The sequence below is a fragment of the Lepisosteus platostomus genome, chromosome 12 (genome assembly GCF_059453375.1).
Source record: "Lepisosteus platostomus isolate fLepPlt1 chromosome 12, fLepPlt1.hap1, whole genome shotgun sequence".
Classification (NCBI taxonomy): domain Eukaryota; kingdom Metazoa; phylum Chordata; class Actinopteri; order Semionotiformes; family Lepisosteidae; genus Lepisosteus; species Lepisosteus platostomus.
This window is the reverse complement of record NC_142622.1, coordinates 32,772,863-32,788,100: the sequence shown is the minus strand read 5'-3', so window position 1 is coordinate 32,788,100 and position 15,238 is coordinate 32,772,863. Positions and strand designations below refer to the sequence as shown.

General features: G+C 35.6%; 1 protein-coding gene across 11 annotated transcripts in view; it reads left to right on the top strand.

The window, feature by feature from the left end:
- thrb (thyroid hormone receptor beta) overlaps positions 1-3,370 on the top strand; it is a 136,186-nt gene extending 132,816 nt beyond the window's left edge. For all 11 annotated transcript variants that reach the window (XM_088601672.1, XM_088601668.1, XM_088601671.1 and 8 more), the window contains one exon: positions 647-3,370. In XM_088601672.1, the coding sequence (XP_088457798.1) occupies positions 647-888 (242 nt within the window). In that variant the 3' untranslated portion in view covers positions 889-3,370. The remainder of the gene's footprint in view (positions 1-646) is intronic.
- The last annotated feature ends 11,868 nt before the right edge of the window (positions 3,371-15,238 follow it).

Here is a 15,238-nt window from a genome sequence, read left to right as displayed (position 1 = left end):
AGTAATTTTAGAATGACTATGATATAATACAAAACTATGCAGCATGCAAGGTCACAGTCACTTCTTGTGTTCAAGTTTTAATTCCAAAATCAAAGCAAGCTTGTGTTATCGGTAACAAAGCAAGTCTTAATTTTTTTAAGTATTTTATACATGTATACAAATACACTGGTTTGTGTGATTACAAGTGTTTCTGTAAAGACTGAAGAAATGTTGCTGAAAAAGAAAGTCTAAACTTGCATGGATTCATAAATGAGTTGAAATAGCTCATCACTGAGGCATCTGAAGTAGATCCAGAATCATGAACAGTTCTGTAACAGCAATATTCATTTCAGAACATTTAAATGCACATTGGTATCTGTGCTTTATCCTTCGTGCTGAACACACAATGGCAACATGCAATGTAATGAAGGCTGTAAGCCCATGTTTCCCTTTAATGCTCCTTGAGTGCCTTCACACAGTGCTATAAATCATACGTGATATACCGTTGTTTAGAAATTTGCACTTTTTAAACTGTGGATAAAGCTGTTGATTAAATGTAGGGAACCTAAAACCTGCATTTTAATTTTACAGAGTGTCAGTGGCTCCAGTCATGTTTAAAGAAAATGGTAATGATGTGAGACAACTTCTGTTCTCTTCTCTTTTAAAGATCGTCCTGGTCTAACAAGTGTGGAGAGAATCGAGAAATGCCAAGAAGAGTTCCTCCTGGCTTTTGAGCACTACATCAACTACCGCAAACATAATGTGTCACACTTCTGGCCAAAACTCCTCATGAAGGTGACAGACCTGCGCATGATTGGAGCCTGCCACGCCAGCAGGTTTCTGCACATGAAGGTGGAGTGCCCCACAGAACTCTTCCCACCCCTCTTTCTCGAAGTTTTTGAGGACTGAGAGAAGGTGGGCAAGAAAGAGAAAAGCTTGCTTTGCTATGAACTTTCTGAACTGTTTTAGCACTACTGAGTGTGATTTCATTCCATAGCATAGAATGAGCTTCTTGCCTAGACATGGATGAAAACATTCCAACAATGCGGGTACATGTGAATATAGTTTTGTTTTTTTCTTCTTTTTTGATGTATATTTTTATTCCAAGTTGGAACTTAATGGTATTTTGTTCATATTTTAGTCCTATTGTGAACATTCACTTGGTTGTCCGTACCCTTTTTTAAAATCATAAACATGTTTTCTGAATTACATTTTGCCTCAAACTTCAATGGGTTTCAAAAGCCTCAAATCCAGTCCTCCCACTTTCCTAGTCTCTGCCACCAAAAAGCAATTGTTTTCTTTTAAAAAACACTGCTTCGTGTCACATTTTGTCAATAACTAAAGTGAGTTTTTAAATAAGCCATACTTTCCATTCATTTCTCAAAACTGCTGGAGAGCTAGGTAACGTTTTTATTAAGAACAACTCATGGTCCTTTTTATAACACCTTTTGTTTTCCACAAACATACATGTATGAATAACAGCAGTGCACACAGATTAGTGTAGCAGACTTAAAGCCAATATATACTGTATGTGGTTTATGTTTTTTTTACTTTTCAACTTTATGGCCTACAAATCACCAAAACTGTAGATATATTCTGTTTCTTTTAGAAGTTCTCTTCTATTCACCAGTAAGTACTCACACCGAATGAAGTAGGGCGTTAAAGGCAGTCTTGTTATGTGCTTTTGCTGAACGATGCTACTCATATGGTGCCAAAAAATTGAATTTAATGTTTTAGCTCCTGAAAATACATCTGTCTGCACAAGGGCACAGAAGGTGTTCTGAAATATCCTTAAAATAGATGTGTTATACAGTATGCTGTTGTTTTCTTATGTAGCCAGAACATAATGTAGGAGTACACTGTTCTTTTTGATTTATTCTCTTATGTGTTCGTGTGGTTGTCATTCAGTACTCCCCAGAAAAGTTTGATGCAGTGGAGCATTAATATTGAATTTTAGGAACTCTCGATGTGTCACCATGTGTCATATTTATTGTAATGCAGAAATTATCATAAATATGTTCAGGCAGTCCTTCATGCCAGGGGTTTAACTGTTTTGAAATGGCTGAGCCTCTTGCTCTGTCTGAAAATTGGACCTCCAGCTCTATTCCTTAAGAGGTCATAGCTATATTAGTCTAGAACTCACTTTCAAGTGAAACCAAGACTTAAGGAAATGCCTACTGTGATTTAAGCTAACAGAACATCAGCACGATGTCTATTTTTTTTACCTTTCCAAATCCAAAAAAGCCTATGTATTTTACTGAAATCATACACAACTGCCAGTAACACAGAGAACAATTACTCTATAATAGGAAAGGGTGGGCCTTGTGTGAAACGTTAACCATCTGAGCTTCTACTAATTCCTCAAAGCAGCTTTTTGTTTTATGGAAATTGATGCCTTTCATGAACAATAGATTGCAGCAGTGGTAGAATGTTTTTTTTCACTGGAAAACTGCACAGACTCAAAGTTTAATGCACAGACAATCAGAAAGTAAAGCTATCAAGGGTCCCAGTTTACATCAATAATGTATATTTGTATAGGTAAGGGTTAACTGGTTTTTGTTTTGGAGGTACCCTTAATGTAATACAATATCGAATTGCTGATAAAAGAATGTTATATATTCTGCATAAATCTTTTTAAAAACACCATTGTGGGTATTAACTCTTAAAGCAATGGAATATGTTATTCAATAAAATAAAAAGCACCATACAAAAGCTATTTTGCAGTATAAAGGAAAAAGGATTGTATATTTTCAGACTGCAGATATTTTCTATGTATGCATATAATGAACATTTTACTGTTTTACAAAAATGACAGAAATCTTATCTTTTCTTCAATTTATAACAAAAATATACTGTTCAGAAACTTATACATATAGGATTCCTTAATATGTTTCCAGTGTTACTTTTACCATTCCGAAAAGGGGGTTTGGAGAAAGACTGGCCCATCAGATCCCTAACTGCTTTGTAAGGAATAAAATAGCAAATACAAGCCTAACAAAACCAAGCAAAGTAGTTCTAGCAGTATGAAGTTAAAATTCACCCACAAATATAAGGAACTGAAGCTGATTTAGGGTAATCTTCATGACAATACAGTGCTGGCCATAAGCTGAGCTGCAGTCTTAATAGCACAGAAATTTGGTTATTGAAGTGAAGAAGTATTTTTTTAAAAAGGACAGCATAGTTTTGTACCAAATTTAATATGTTGCACAGGGATATTAGTTTGCAGCATTGTAGAAAGATGAGAGTTTATTACTGTGTTTTGAACACTGCTGTATCCCATGTCTGTGGTTGAAAAGAAGATTATAAAGTTGCACTAAAGACGATTATATGTTTGCACTTAATGTGAATTGGCTCTAAAAATAAAGTTGGGTTGGAGAACTCCCTGAAATAACTGGTTCGTGTTTGTTTTCTCTTTCTGGATATAACTTTTTTTTTTAAAAAAGGCTCAAACCTTATAATGATATAAAAGCACAACACTTTCTATATCCGGAAATTGTTCAAGAAGATACGAGCATTCATAGAAAGATTTCAAAATTCAGGGTTTGTTCCAATGTCACAAGTCCAAATAAACCTTTATATTACATTTCAAAGTCAATTCTAATTTTATAATAATTTATAATTCAATTAACTAAATTATTAGATGCATTATTTTTGCTTTTTAGTTTATTTAATTACTGTAAAGAGATTGTTTGCATTTTAATTTCTCTAAGAACATTGCTAGGAATCCAACATGACACACCTTAATATTAAAAGTGAAATAACATTCACACAATAATAACAACAAATCAGGCTTCATAGTGCTATGAAATTCAAACCATAAATTAGCCAAATCATTTTCTTTGCTGAAAGTACAAAAAAGAATCAGAAACAATTGTACATCTAAACAAGTTCTACTGTTTGGATTCAGTATAAGCTGATAATATGGCATATTGTGTGATGTTTGATGCAATTAATTCATACAAACATGATAAGAAACAACTTGACATAACCACCCCTGTGATTTAGATATAATTACTATAATAGGTCTGTTTTTCTTTCTTAAATAAGTTCATTAATACTAAGTTCATCATCTTTCAAGCTACTCGCAGTAATTGAAAATTCTGCTAATGATGTTCCAGGTCAGTGGTGGATAAATTGGTTTGGTTTGTTTCCTCCAATGTTTTAATTTCTCAGTTCAAAGACACCACTTACACTGAGTCAAGATCTTCCTTGTAAACTCCTATTGCTAGCTATTTGATCATAATGGTCAGTTCTAATGCTATGAGCTGTTTGCCTTTCTCATATGAACTTTCACATGAGATATACTGTATGCTGTATACACATAACACCCGAAGAAGGCTCCACAGCCAAAACATTTTTATTTTCTTCTCTTTTCAGCATGGAATAAACCTTTACTTGTTCCTTTGCAGGCTACGCATGGTGACGCTGCTACCTACGTGAACTACTTTCATATACTGTATACTGCATTTTGCAAACATATGAAATGCAAAGTTTCCACTTTTTTAATATCTTCACAACAGTACTCCAAACTGATAATACTATGATATGTAAACTTGATTCAACTACAAGTACACTCTCAATTGCATAAATATTCAACCCCTTTGTTGCGGCAGTTCCCAATCAAATTAGATACGAAAGAATACTTCAAAACATCACAAAAGTAGTGAAATGATCTCTGTATGTAATCAAAGTCATATAACTTGACTTTAATGAAAACGCATCTGTCTCTACAAATGATTTCAGATTTATTTTGACTTATTCAATAGCAACTCAGACAGTAATAGAACTAATCAACACAGAAGTCCTTTCAAAAACAGCTTTTAAAATAAGTCAGGGGTAAAATGGTTGAGAGGACCAGATTAGGGAAAGGTTACTTTTCTTTTGAGTGCCGTGAAGTCCATCATTAACAAGTGCAATGAGCATCATACCATCCAGTGAAGAGAACTGGGTAAGAGGAAAGAAAAACTTTAAAATTTAAATGTCATAAGATGCACTGCAGATACAGTATGTGGCAGGAGACAGAATTGAAATGTTTGGTCTAAATACAAACCAGGCACTAACTATAGTAAGCTGTCCTTTCAAAGTTAGTAGCAGGGCAAGCAAAAAAAGCTTAGTGATGCCACAGTGAAGCCAACAGTAACTTTGAAAGAGTTACAAAGTTCTGTCGTAGAGGAGAGTCAGAGATGAGGCAAACATTAATAATATCCAGCTTTCTACACAAAACTGGTCTATGCAAGTGAGTGGAAAAAGACGTTTTCTAAAATTTCATATAACACACACTGCAGATATGTGGCAGAGGATATGTGGCATTACATACTAAGAGGAGACAAAATCGAATTTTGATCTAAACACAAAACATTACATCTGTCAAAGTCCGACACAGCACATCTCCCAATCAGCACCACCCTAACTGTTAAGCACAAACAGGATGGTGGCAGCATGACCTAATATTATGGAAGTGCTTGTCAGGATCAAGGGAAAATGGATTGTGTAAAGCAGAGATGAAAACCAAAGAAAAATCTGTTTGACTCTCTTAAGAATCTAAAGCTTGGTTGAAAATGCACTCTTCAGCAAGAAGGACAAAGGTCTCAGCACAAGGCTAAAGCAATACCGAAGTGGTCTACAAGAAAATTAAGTCCTGGTGTGGCCTAGGCAATGTCCTGACTTGAATCCTATTTATAATCTTTGGAAACACTCTGAAACTTCTGTCCATCAATTTTCCCCAACAATGTAAGAATTTGAACTATTTTTTCAGTAGGGATGTGTACAATTACACCATAATAATAGTAATGATTGTCAAAGATGCTTATACCAAGACAAGACAAATTCTGAAATTTACTGTTGTCTCATACCTACCAGAAATTAGAATCTGATGTTGACATATTATCCATCTCTCATGTTTTGTTGAGATTAGTTATGTCTTTATGAGATAATAGTGTTGTAATTGGTGTCATTTGTTAAAATTGTCATTTCCTAAAAATCTTTACTGTTGTTTTTTTCATAGAGTTCGGAAATGGGGCAAAATTTTATTAGTCACCAACTCTAGTCGGTACTGTATATGCACTATATATATACAGTATATGGACAGCAGCCATTCCTTAAACCCACCAGGTTAAAACTATCAACATAGAATCCTTGTGCAATTTTTGTAGATACGGAATGTATATTGGAATATTTTAGAAAATCAGCTATAAAGTTGTGCTATTTGGATATAGATAACTTCATTATATAACATAGCATTGTGCTCTTTTAGCATAACAGGTTGAATCAAGGATATGTTCAATATCATGGGATTCTGCACATCTTAGACTGAGTTTTGCACAAAGCATAACATTTTTTTTCATCTTAAGATCTAAACCAATCAAGAACTAGGAAGCTACTGGATACCGCCCTAATTCATTTCTAGAACTCTGCATTTCACATTAAACCTATCGATTGCTTTTCAGGGTGTATTACCTAAATTTATTACTAATTCTGGGTAATTTTGTGTGTGATTCTGCTATATTAAGTGAAGATTTGTCTGTACTTTTCTGTCCAGAGCTATTTGCTTTTAGTGTTGTGTATTTTTATTTTCTTATTTGGTCAGCTTTCAGGTCTTTATTATATTTTTTTTATTTTAGTAGTATTTTAGAAAAAGACTGCTTTTTGGACAAGATGTTGGTTTTCTATTCCTCTGGATTGTATTATGAATCTATGCTATCTTTCAATAATAATAATGAATGTCTTCAAACCTCTTGAAATCCTTCCTTGCTTTGTTTAAGCTGACAATTTCGCATCGCTTTTGCTGGGTTCGGTGTGGCAGACTTTGTGTGCAGCTGCTGTCTCACAGACAGAGTCTGAGATGTTAAAAAACAGGTCCTGTATTATCTCAAATTAATCAAATGCACCTCAGCAAAACGGCTGAGCCTCCTGGAGCAGTTGCCAGTTATATCTGCAGGCTGTAGTATGAAAATAAAAGTGAGGTAGATAACAGGTGTGTGGAAAGGAGAGCTGTGAGTTGTTATTCCTAAGAAAACACTGCCCTGGTTCCCTGGAACACAGTGAAACTGTGTGAAAACCACCAAGGGGATTACATAAATGAAAATGGTAAACAGATTTAGCTGTGGTAGGGAGGATTGTATGTAGACCTAGAGTCTGAAGAAAGACCGTCTGACATATTTCAGACGGATACAGAGCCTAGCTCTGGCATCCAGCCACCCCTGCAATGAGCAACTGACTCATGGCAGTGGTTGGATTCAGATTTCAAAGACAAGCAAACAATACCTCCCTGTGTGCAGCAGATATCAGTTCCAAGTAACTGGAAGAGATTCATTTTGCAAATGGCTACTTTTACCAGCGTTTGAGAGCAAATGATGTCTTAAACACATCAGCAGGTGTGGAGACTGTATATGGTATGGGTTTATGCTGTTGAAGTGTTTCTCCGGACTTTGAAAATGTACCACATAAAAAGCTTACATTTTGATATGACATTTTTGTTGCAGCTTTAAACAACTGTAAATTCCCCAATCTTGCTGTCAATGGAAATTCTCTCCCTTACCCGTCCTAGCAATGTTGGATATGTAAAAATAAATAGAAATTCCAATATGCAATATACTTAACAGAACTTAACAGAACTGGTTTTTATTAAGAAATTAAGCACAAGAAGCAGTGTGTGGTTTTGTTTACAGAAAGTCATTTTGATTGCTACAGTACATATTTTGGCCTGAAAGTCTGTGGTAAAAAGTTCTAATTTGTATACTGACAGGACAGAAAAAAACATGAACAATGTTTTTGATCATTTACAGAGAGGTGTGGGGACAGCATAGTGATAACTGCATAATGTATGCATCTACTAAGCTCACTAAACTCCATGTAATTATTTGAGATGCTCTGCTGCAGCCCCTTTGAGTTTTTGCCTAATCTTGCCTGAATTTTGCACTCTGAAAGTTTTTTTTGTTGTTATTATTAATATGAACGAAAAGAAACAAAAAATTACCCTATTGACTGTGCTGTCCCAATACTATTGGAAGACAATGTATAATTATCCCTTGTCCCTTTGTATTTGTGTATATGTGTTTACTCTGCAATAGGTGGATTTAGTGTGAAGTGCCCTATACTTCAGGTTCCAAGTTGCCATCCCACATACAGTAACAGGAATACACTTGATGGACGGATTTGTGAATTATGTCTCTGGCCATCAGTGATTCGGAAGAATTCCATCCATCCATTTTCTAACTTATGGGAGAGCCAGAGCCTGTCCTGGCAAGCAACTGGTGCAAGGCAGGATAGACCTTTAACAGGATGTCAGTCCTTCACAAGGCACTCACAGACACTTATAAGCCAATTAACCTACCAGTATGTTTTTGGACTGTGGGAGGAAGTTGGAGCAGCCAGAGGAAACCCATGTGAACACAGGAAGAACAAACAAACTCCACACAGATAACACCCAAGGAATTGAACCCAGTGCCCCAGCACTGTGAGTCAGCAACCCTAACCACTGCACCACTGTGTTAGCTGTGAAAATAATCTCAAATAAACATTGTTGTGTGTAACTGCAGTGACTAAATTTAGACAACAGACTGTAATTAACATGTGAGGAACAGTTGGAATACTCTGTCTATACGCTGTCGGAGACATCCACGCCATTGCAGTCATGTTGAGAGTTCAGTATGTAGGCTAACACTGACATCTGCTGGAGGGGACTTCTAATGAGCAATGACTGCAGAGAAAAACTAGTTCAGTAAAGTACAATTAATCAATATCAATGACAAAACAGTTACTAATTAGTAAAAAAGAAAGATGTGCATTAGCTTAATAATGTAAGATCATTCTCCAGCTTAATTTGGTACATTCTACAAGGCTGCTTAAAGGTCATTGTTTTTAATCAATAATTATTTTAGCCCTTATTTTTGTAAGATGATACAGTATAAATCTTGTACCTGTTTTTAAATCATTTTAACTCTAATTAGAAGAGGTTCTCTCAGCCTTTGCAATTTAGAGACAAACCTTTAAAATGCAGACATGCAATATATGATTAAAAATAAACATAAAATCTCAAATATTAAGAATTTTCCTTAAAGATTCTGCAATATATGGCTAAGATATCACTTTAGCATTTATAAAGAAAATGTTTCTGAGGGAAAATTTGAAAAGTTACATGTGTTATGCACACTTTAACTTAGGGTTTGCAAAATCACACTTCATAAATGAATAATTTGTTGTTAATGCATTTACAAACTGTTATACAACCCTCCTTCACCAAATAACCTAAGGCTTAGGATATGGTTCAAGCTATGGTCAGGAATAGGAATATTATTTACTATCATTTAGTGAACAGACTTGACATGTAAATTCATCATGTTTATCATCAACAAGACTCCCATTTCTGTTGCACAGCCTGGACAAACATAGGTGTTAGTGGGGCCAGCAGGGGGCGCTCACCCTGCGGTCCATGTGGGTCCTGATGCCCCAGTATAGTGACTTGATCAATGTATAATTGTATCGCCATCGATCACTACAAGCAACTAGACTCTCCTACTCAAACTGTCCCACTTGGACCTCCCAGTTGACTGCCGGGTCTGACGTACACAACGATTCACATATTGTTCTGCACATCTGCGTCATACTCCCTGCCATCAGAGTGGCAAATCCATAATTCATTACAAAAGAGACCATTAGCAGCTCCACTACAGGGGAGTCCACTTGAGTTGTTGCCCCAGCTCACCAGTTTCACAGAAGCACTGTTCTCTTGGGAAGCAGAAAATAAGGTTAAATCATCTCAACACTTGTGGCCTATAAACTATTCAATTCTGTCACTCATGAATTGACTTAGTGTTTATACAGAAGTCCTTTCAGTATATAGTGGTCAGTTAGTGATCCACATAATTTAATTTAAAAAAGCACTCTTCTTAATACAGTAATAAGAGTTTTTTGGTGCTCAATGTACTGTATATATTGTAATTATTGACCATGCCAATATAACATGTAATAGTGTCAGAATGTTTTTGAAAACATTTCTTAAAATGTAAAATTCCCTTTAACATTGTCAGTTATCAATTACAAAGGCTCTTACTTTGGAAATCATTTTTATTCTGAGATTTATTCAGTAAACAACAATACTGATATTTCTTCTACACTATAACCAGTAAATATTATGACACTGTGCAGAAGATTCTAGAGACATTAGTTTCCAAAAGGTTCATTTTGAACATCTTAAAAGCCATGGTAACCTTTTCAGAAAATGGGTTTCCATGGAAATTGTCTGTAAACAGACAGGCTGGGTACCTGTTTTTTTTATTGTGCTCATTGAGAAAAACAGTCTATTTCTGTCACCTGTTCCCTGCATTACTTGGAACACTGCCACTAGCCCACCAGGAAGCAGTCTTTAAAAAAGAATAAGATAGCAAAGAGAGGCCCACCTGGAAAATATGTTACAATACTGCCATTTTGTGTGAAACATTGGAATTACAAGCCACACTTTTCTATTTTAGAGATGCTTAAAGCCACAAGGTAAAAAAATAAAGCTTATTCCTTTAATTTTGGTATTCATTGTCATGTTTTTCACTATCATATTAAAAAAAGATAACTTATTTTTTGGAGAGAGCAACTGTAAGGAGTAATATTTACCTCAAGACTTAAGTCCTGTCTTCAAAGTCTAATAAAGTGCTCAAAGCTATTGAACATTTGTGTAGGACCCTTTGTGTAGCCTTGTCATAGCAAACACAGGTCAGTGATGAACAATGAGACACGAGTGTCACAGTGTTCAGATCTTACGATTTACTGCCTTTTGCCAGTATAACACAGTTTAAATGCTTTCTTATATAGAAATGTGCACAGTATCAAAGGTCACAGATTTCTGATTCTTAAGTACTGGATTTACTGTACAATACTGATGGAATCAAACAAGTGCATTTTGTTTTCCATTTTTACTCCTGAATAATATAACCATGATTCTTACGCCTCATAATAAATCTACATGTATTAAAATATTCTAATTTAAGTATTACTTGACATTTTATTTTATACCTTACAAAATAGAATATCCTATGGTGGCCCAATGTGTCATTGTTCCCCACCTAAAAATCGCTGGGACACAATTGGACTTTTTTTTGTAAATATTCAACATTTTCCATTTTATTATCTATGGCCCTTATCTGTTGCATTTGACATGCCTTAGAGTGATTACTGTGCCTTACATACCAGCTAGGAAGAAAATTCATTAAAGCTTCTGGTTTCTATGAATAAAATAAACGTTTGTGTCTCATTGTGCTCCACTCTCCCCATTTCTTTGAAAAAGGCACAAAATTGCTCATGATGATTGCTATCTCTTTTTCATGGCAAGATAGATTTCACAGAAATGAGGAGCAATCAGTGACTCCTGATAACAATTTGCAAGAATGCCACATTGTGATAAAAGGAGATTCCATATTATCATTGTATCATCAGCAGGGAAAGTCAATTACTTTCAGAGGCCAGTCAGAGTCCCTGGCTGCCAATGGGATAATTTCAATAAGAGTTTAAATTTTACTTGAGAGATTGTCCTGACCTGTACCTTGCCTTTTCATCTGACATCATGCCAATAATGGGAAAGATAGAAGCCAATGTGCAAATTAGATATACATGGAGCTCTTGTGCTTTCTTCTAGTCTGGAGAACATAAGAGTTTTCATGAACATGGAACAGACAAGAGAATCACCCCCAGGAAATACATGCACGACACCTGTTTTGGAATTGTTTAAAGCTGGAATCTCACATTGTCTTTTAAGAGCTTTTCCAAAACTGTACTTTAAATGTCATTGGTGTGGTAGACAGTATATTTAAATAAAAGAATACAGTAAATACTTAACCCAGAGGTATGAAATGAAACTGCCCAGATTACAGTGTTCCTGGCCGAAAACGGTGGAGGCGTGGGAACATCAGGATGTGAATCAGATTCCTTACCGACATGCTCTCGAGACAAGCTAGCATAACACAACCTCTTTCGCATTTTCACATGAAATGCATGTTTACACAACAAGTGTGGATTTCCTGTTTTACCTCATTCTCAAGAGTAAGAATTGACCTTTTTTTCCCCGCTACTTACCAGATTGTCTCGAAAAATGTGCACGCACATCAACATATGACGTGTGAATAATGAGAGTGGATGTTGAAGAAGACGATGTGATCCTCGTGTAACAATGAAAAGTGTTTATTACGACAGAGATAGTTCATACATTCATATAACTGATACACAGCAGCATTAACCAGGCTGGCTGAACTTGCACCATACTGCCTTGTCTCTTCCAGCCTTAACAGGAAAAAAAAATAACACAAAACAGATGTAACAATAAAAGGGCACAGTGCTATGCATGTGAAATAAAAATTCTGTAGCCAAATTAAATATGCCATACACACAAACAACTTCGCCATCTACCAGCTATAAAAACAACATAATCTCTGTATATGAATGAAAGGTTATAGTGTTGCTGCTTGATATTTAATGGAGTTTATAACAGAAGTTCAGGAGAAAGGTTAGATTCTAACCTCACACACGTCTGCTTGCCTGTGTATATACAGTAAGTCTCGCACCCTGATCCTCCACCCCATTTTGCCATCTACACCCCTGCAGCAAACACCCCAGCTAAGTCCTTGCACTAGTAAGGTGGGGCTTGGGCAACCTCTAGGATCTAACCTAATGGCTGAACTGTCATTCAGGACAGGGATTTTCAGCCAGGGGTTATCTATGAGTGTCCCCACAGATCGGAAGGCCGGAAAATGTACGTTTTTGTTTTCTGTTGGTGGAACCTGAATAGGTGGCTCATATGTACAGTAGAATCAGTTTTTAACCTGACAGTCCTATTTTAGCCAGTGTCCAGGGTGTTTCTCGAAAAGAGGAGGGGTATAACCCCAGCAGCCTGGGTAAATTCTCCCCTGGTCTTTATCCGTCACCGTCTCCTTTTGTGCTGCCGCCCAAAACACACGTTAAAGTGGAGGTGGGTGAAAAGGTGTGACCAGTTAGTCCTGATAGGCTTCGCTTTCTGGCTCCACCACAGGGTAATGTGAGATGAGCACAAGGGAGTACAAGAGGTGGGAGTGAGAAGGGAAGGAACACCTTGGTGGTTACCCAGAGATAAGATGAGATGATCAAAGTGGGTTTAAGAAGAGACGAATGATTATTAAGGGAAAAGGCGTTCCTCTGCCTGAAGCTGGGGAAGGGCTTAAGTACATGATGCCTAAATGAAGGCAGGTACATGCTTCTTTATAATACTAGCCTGGTTCGAGCTGGTCAGATGGTATTTATTCTCCATCACCTACATTGTAGAATAAATACTGGCTTTTTCCCGACTTCTTGCAGTCCTGGTATTTCAAGTTCAAGTGCTGCTAATTATCACCATCCCCCATCAAAGAAATACTTCATTAGATTCCTCTGTAAATGTCAGCTTCTAATTACATACACATCTGTTGTAGTAGTCTTCCTCCATAACGTGATTTCTTTTTTTGAATGGCAACACTGATGTTTAAACGTTTATCAGCTACTTTATCAGCAGCTTATTGTGGTACTTAATCGAGGGAACAGAGAAAAAAAAATCAATGACTGTTACTTAACAATTTTTTTAAACATAAATCATGACAGCCTTAATCAACAAGCCCGTCGAGAGATCAAGTTTCAACTTGCTCCAGAAAGGGAAATCTGACAAAAATATTAAATTAACATTTTGTCAGTTCTATTTTGAAATGTTACTACTTGAAAAGGGTAATGAACTTACATTTAAGGCCTATGTCTTAGTCGCTTCGGGCTCTTCTGTTATCAATGTGCTTTTTGTAAGTGTAAATCGTAAACTAAACTCAGTGCTGTGGGTGGTACAGGGCCTGGGAAGTACATAACCTTTGCACCTCACTCTTCAATTTAAATAATCACTTTTCCTGTATTGTCAAACACTCCATTGCATTCATTTGTATTTATCCTTAACAATCACTATAGAACAATTTCAATTTTATACAAAGAATTTGTGTTTTTATTAGAGTCATTTTAATAATTGACTCTGTGTACACTTTACATTCTTCATAGAGAAAAGCATGTATGGAATAATTTATTATGGATTTAAATTATTTTTATTTATTGTAGTATAATATTAGGTAACCACAAATTAGAAAATATTAAACAACATTAGCAGTGAGGCAGTTTGTGACAGTAGCAATTCTAACAATGGATTTGTATTGAAAGTCTCCTAAGGCAGATGAAATCATGGTTTTCTGGATTTATGCTCCTAATATAGTGGTACCTGCTGGTACAAATTCACCAGCTTCTATGAATGAAGATCTACAGAAGATCTTTTTATGTGATTTAAATGTGTAATACAAATGAGTATTTTGCTTACCTTAAAATTGGATAGACATTATTTCTTCTTATACAGTAGTTATTTGAAATGATTTAATTCAATGATCTAATAATTTGAGCAACTATACAGACATTATGCATGTGTAATGATGCAAACATTTTATGACTGGTTTTGGGATGAGATTATTGATTATTTTGAATGTTGTATTTTTAAAATATTATCAAATGGAAATCAAAATACTAAAGGAGAACATTGTACATGCAAAGTTTTTGTAGGCATTCTTGATTCCCAATTATTTTTGTAAGTTGGAATTCATCATAAAAAGCATGGCTATGTTTGGAACATTAATATTAATATTGCTTGAAAATATCTTATAATACATATGTGTCAATTAAACTATTCAACTGTTAATTAAAAAGCTAACTGGAAATAAGTTACAAAATGCAGAGGGCACACTATGTAGTCAAAACAAATTCATAATTTCTAAATTTGCTTTTTATACCTTCAAATTAAAGTAGTAAAATATCATTATGGTTCTTATTCATTTATTTTGGAAAGCATGTTTGAATATGCTAATAAGAATATGTTTCCTTTGTGATTGCTCATGTGAGCAAAGAACAGTTACAAATGGGAAGGAGCCATTTGGCAATTTATTTAATTACAAATTGTTCCACAGATCTCATCCTTACAATTTCTTGAAGGAAGAGAGGATATCAGCTTCCACTGAAATGTATGCAGTTTAGTTATGGATGGTAAGCTGACCCATCTTCCCAGAACACATTGTGTAAAAAAGGGTTTCTTTTAAAGTTTTAAATGTACCTCCATGTAGTTTCATATTTGTGATTCACTGGTTCTTGCTTCAGTACTGGTTCTGAACAAGTCCACCCGTTCTGCTGAGTCTAAAAAATAGTTTTTTTCAACGGAACGTGGACTTAGAACAAAGTAAAAAATAATACCTATTAC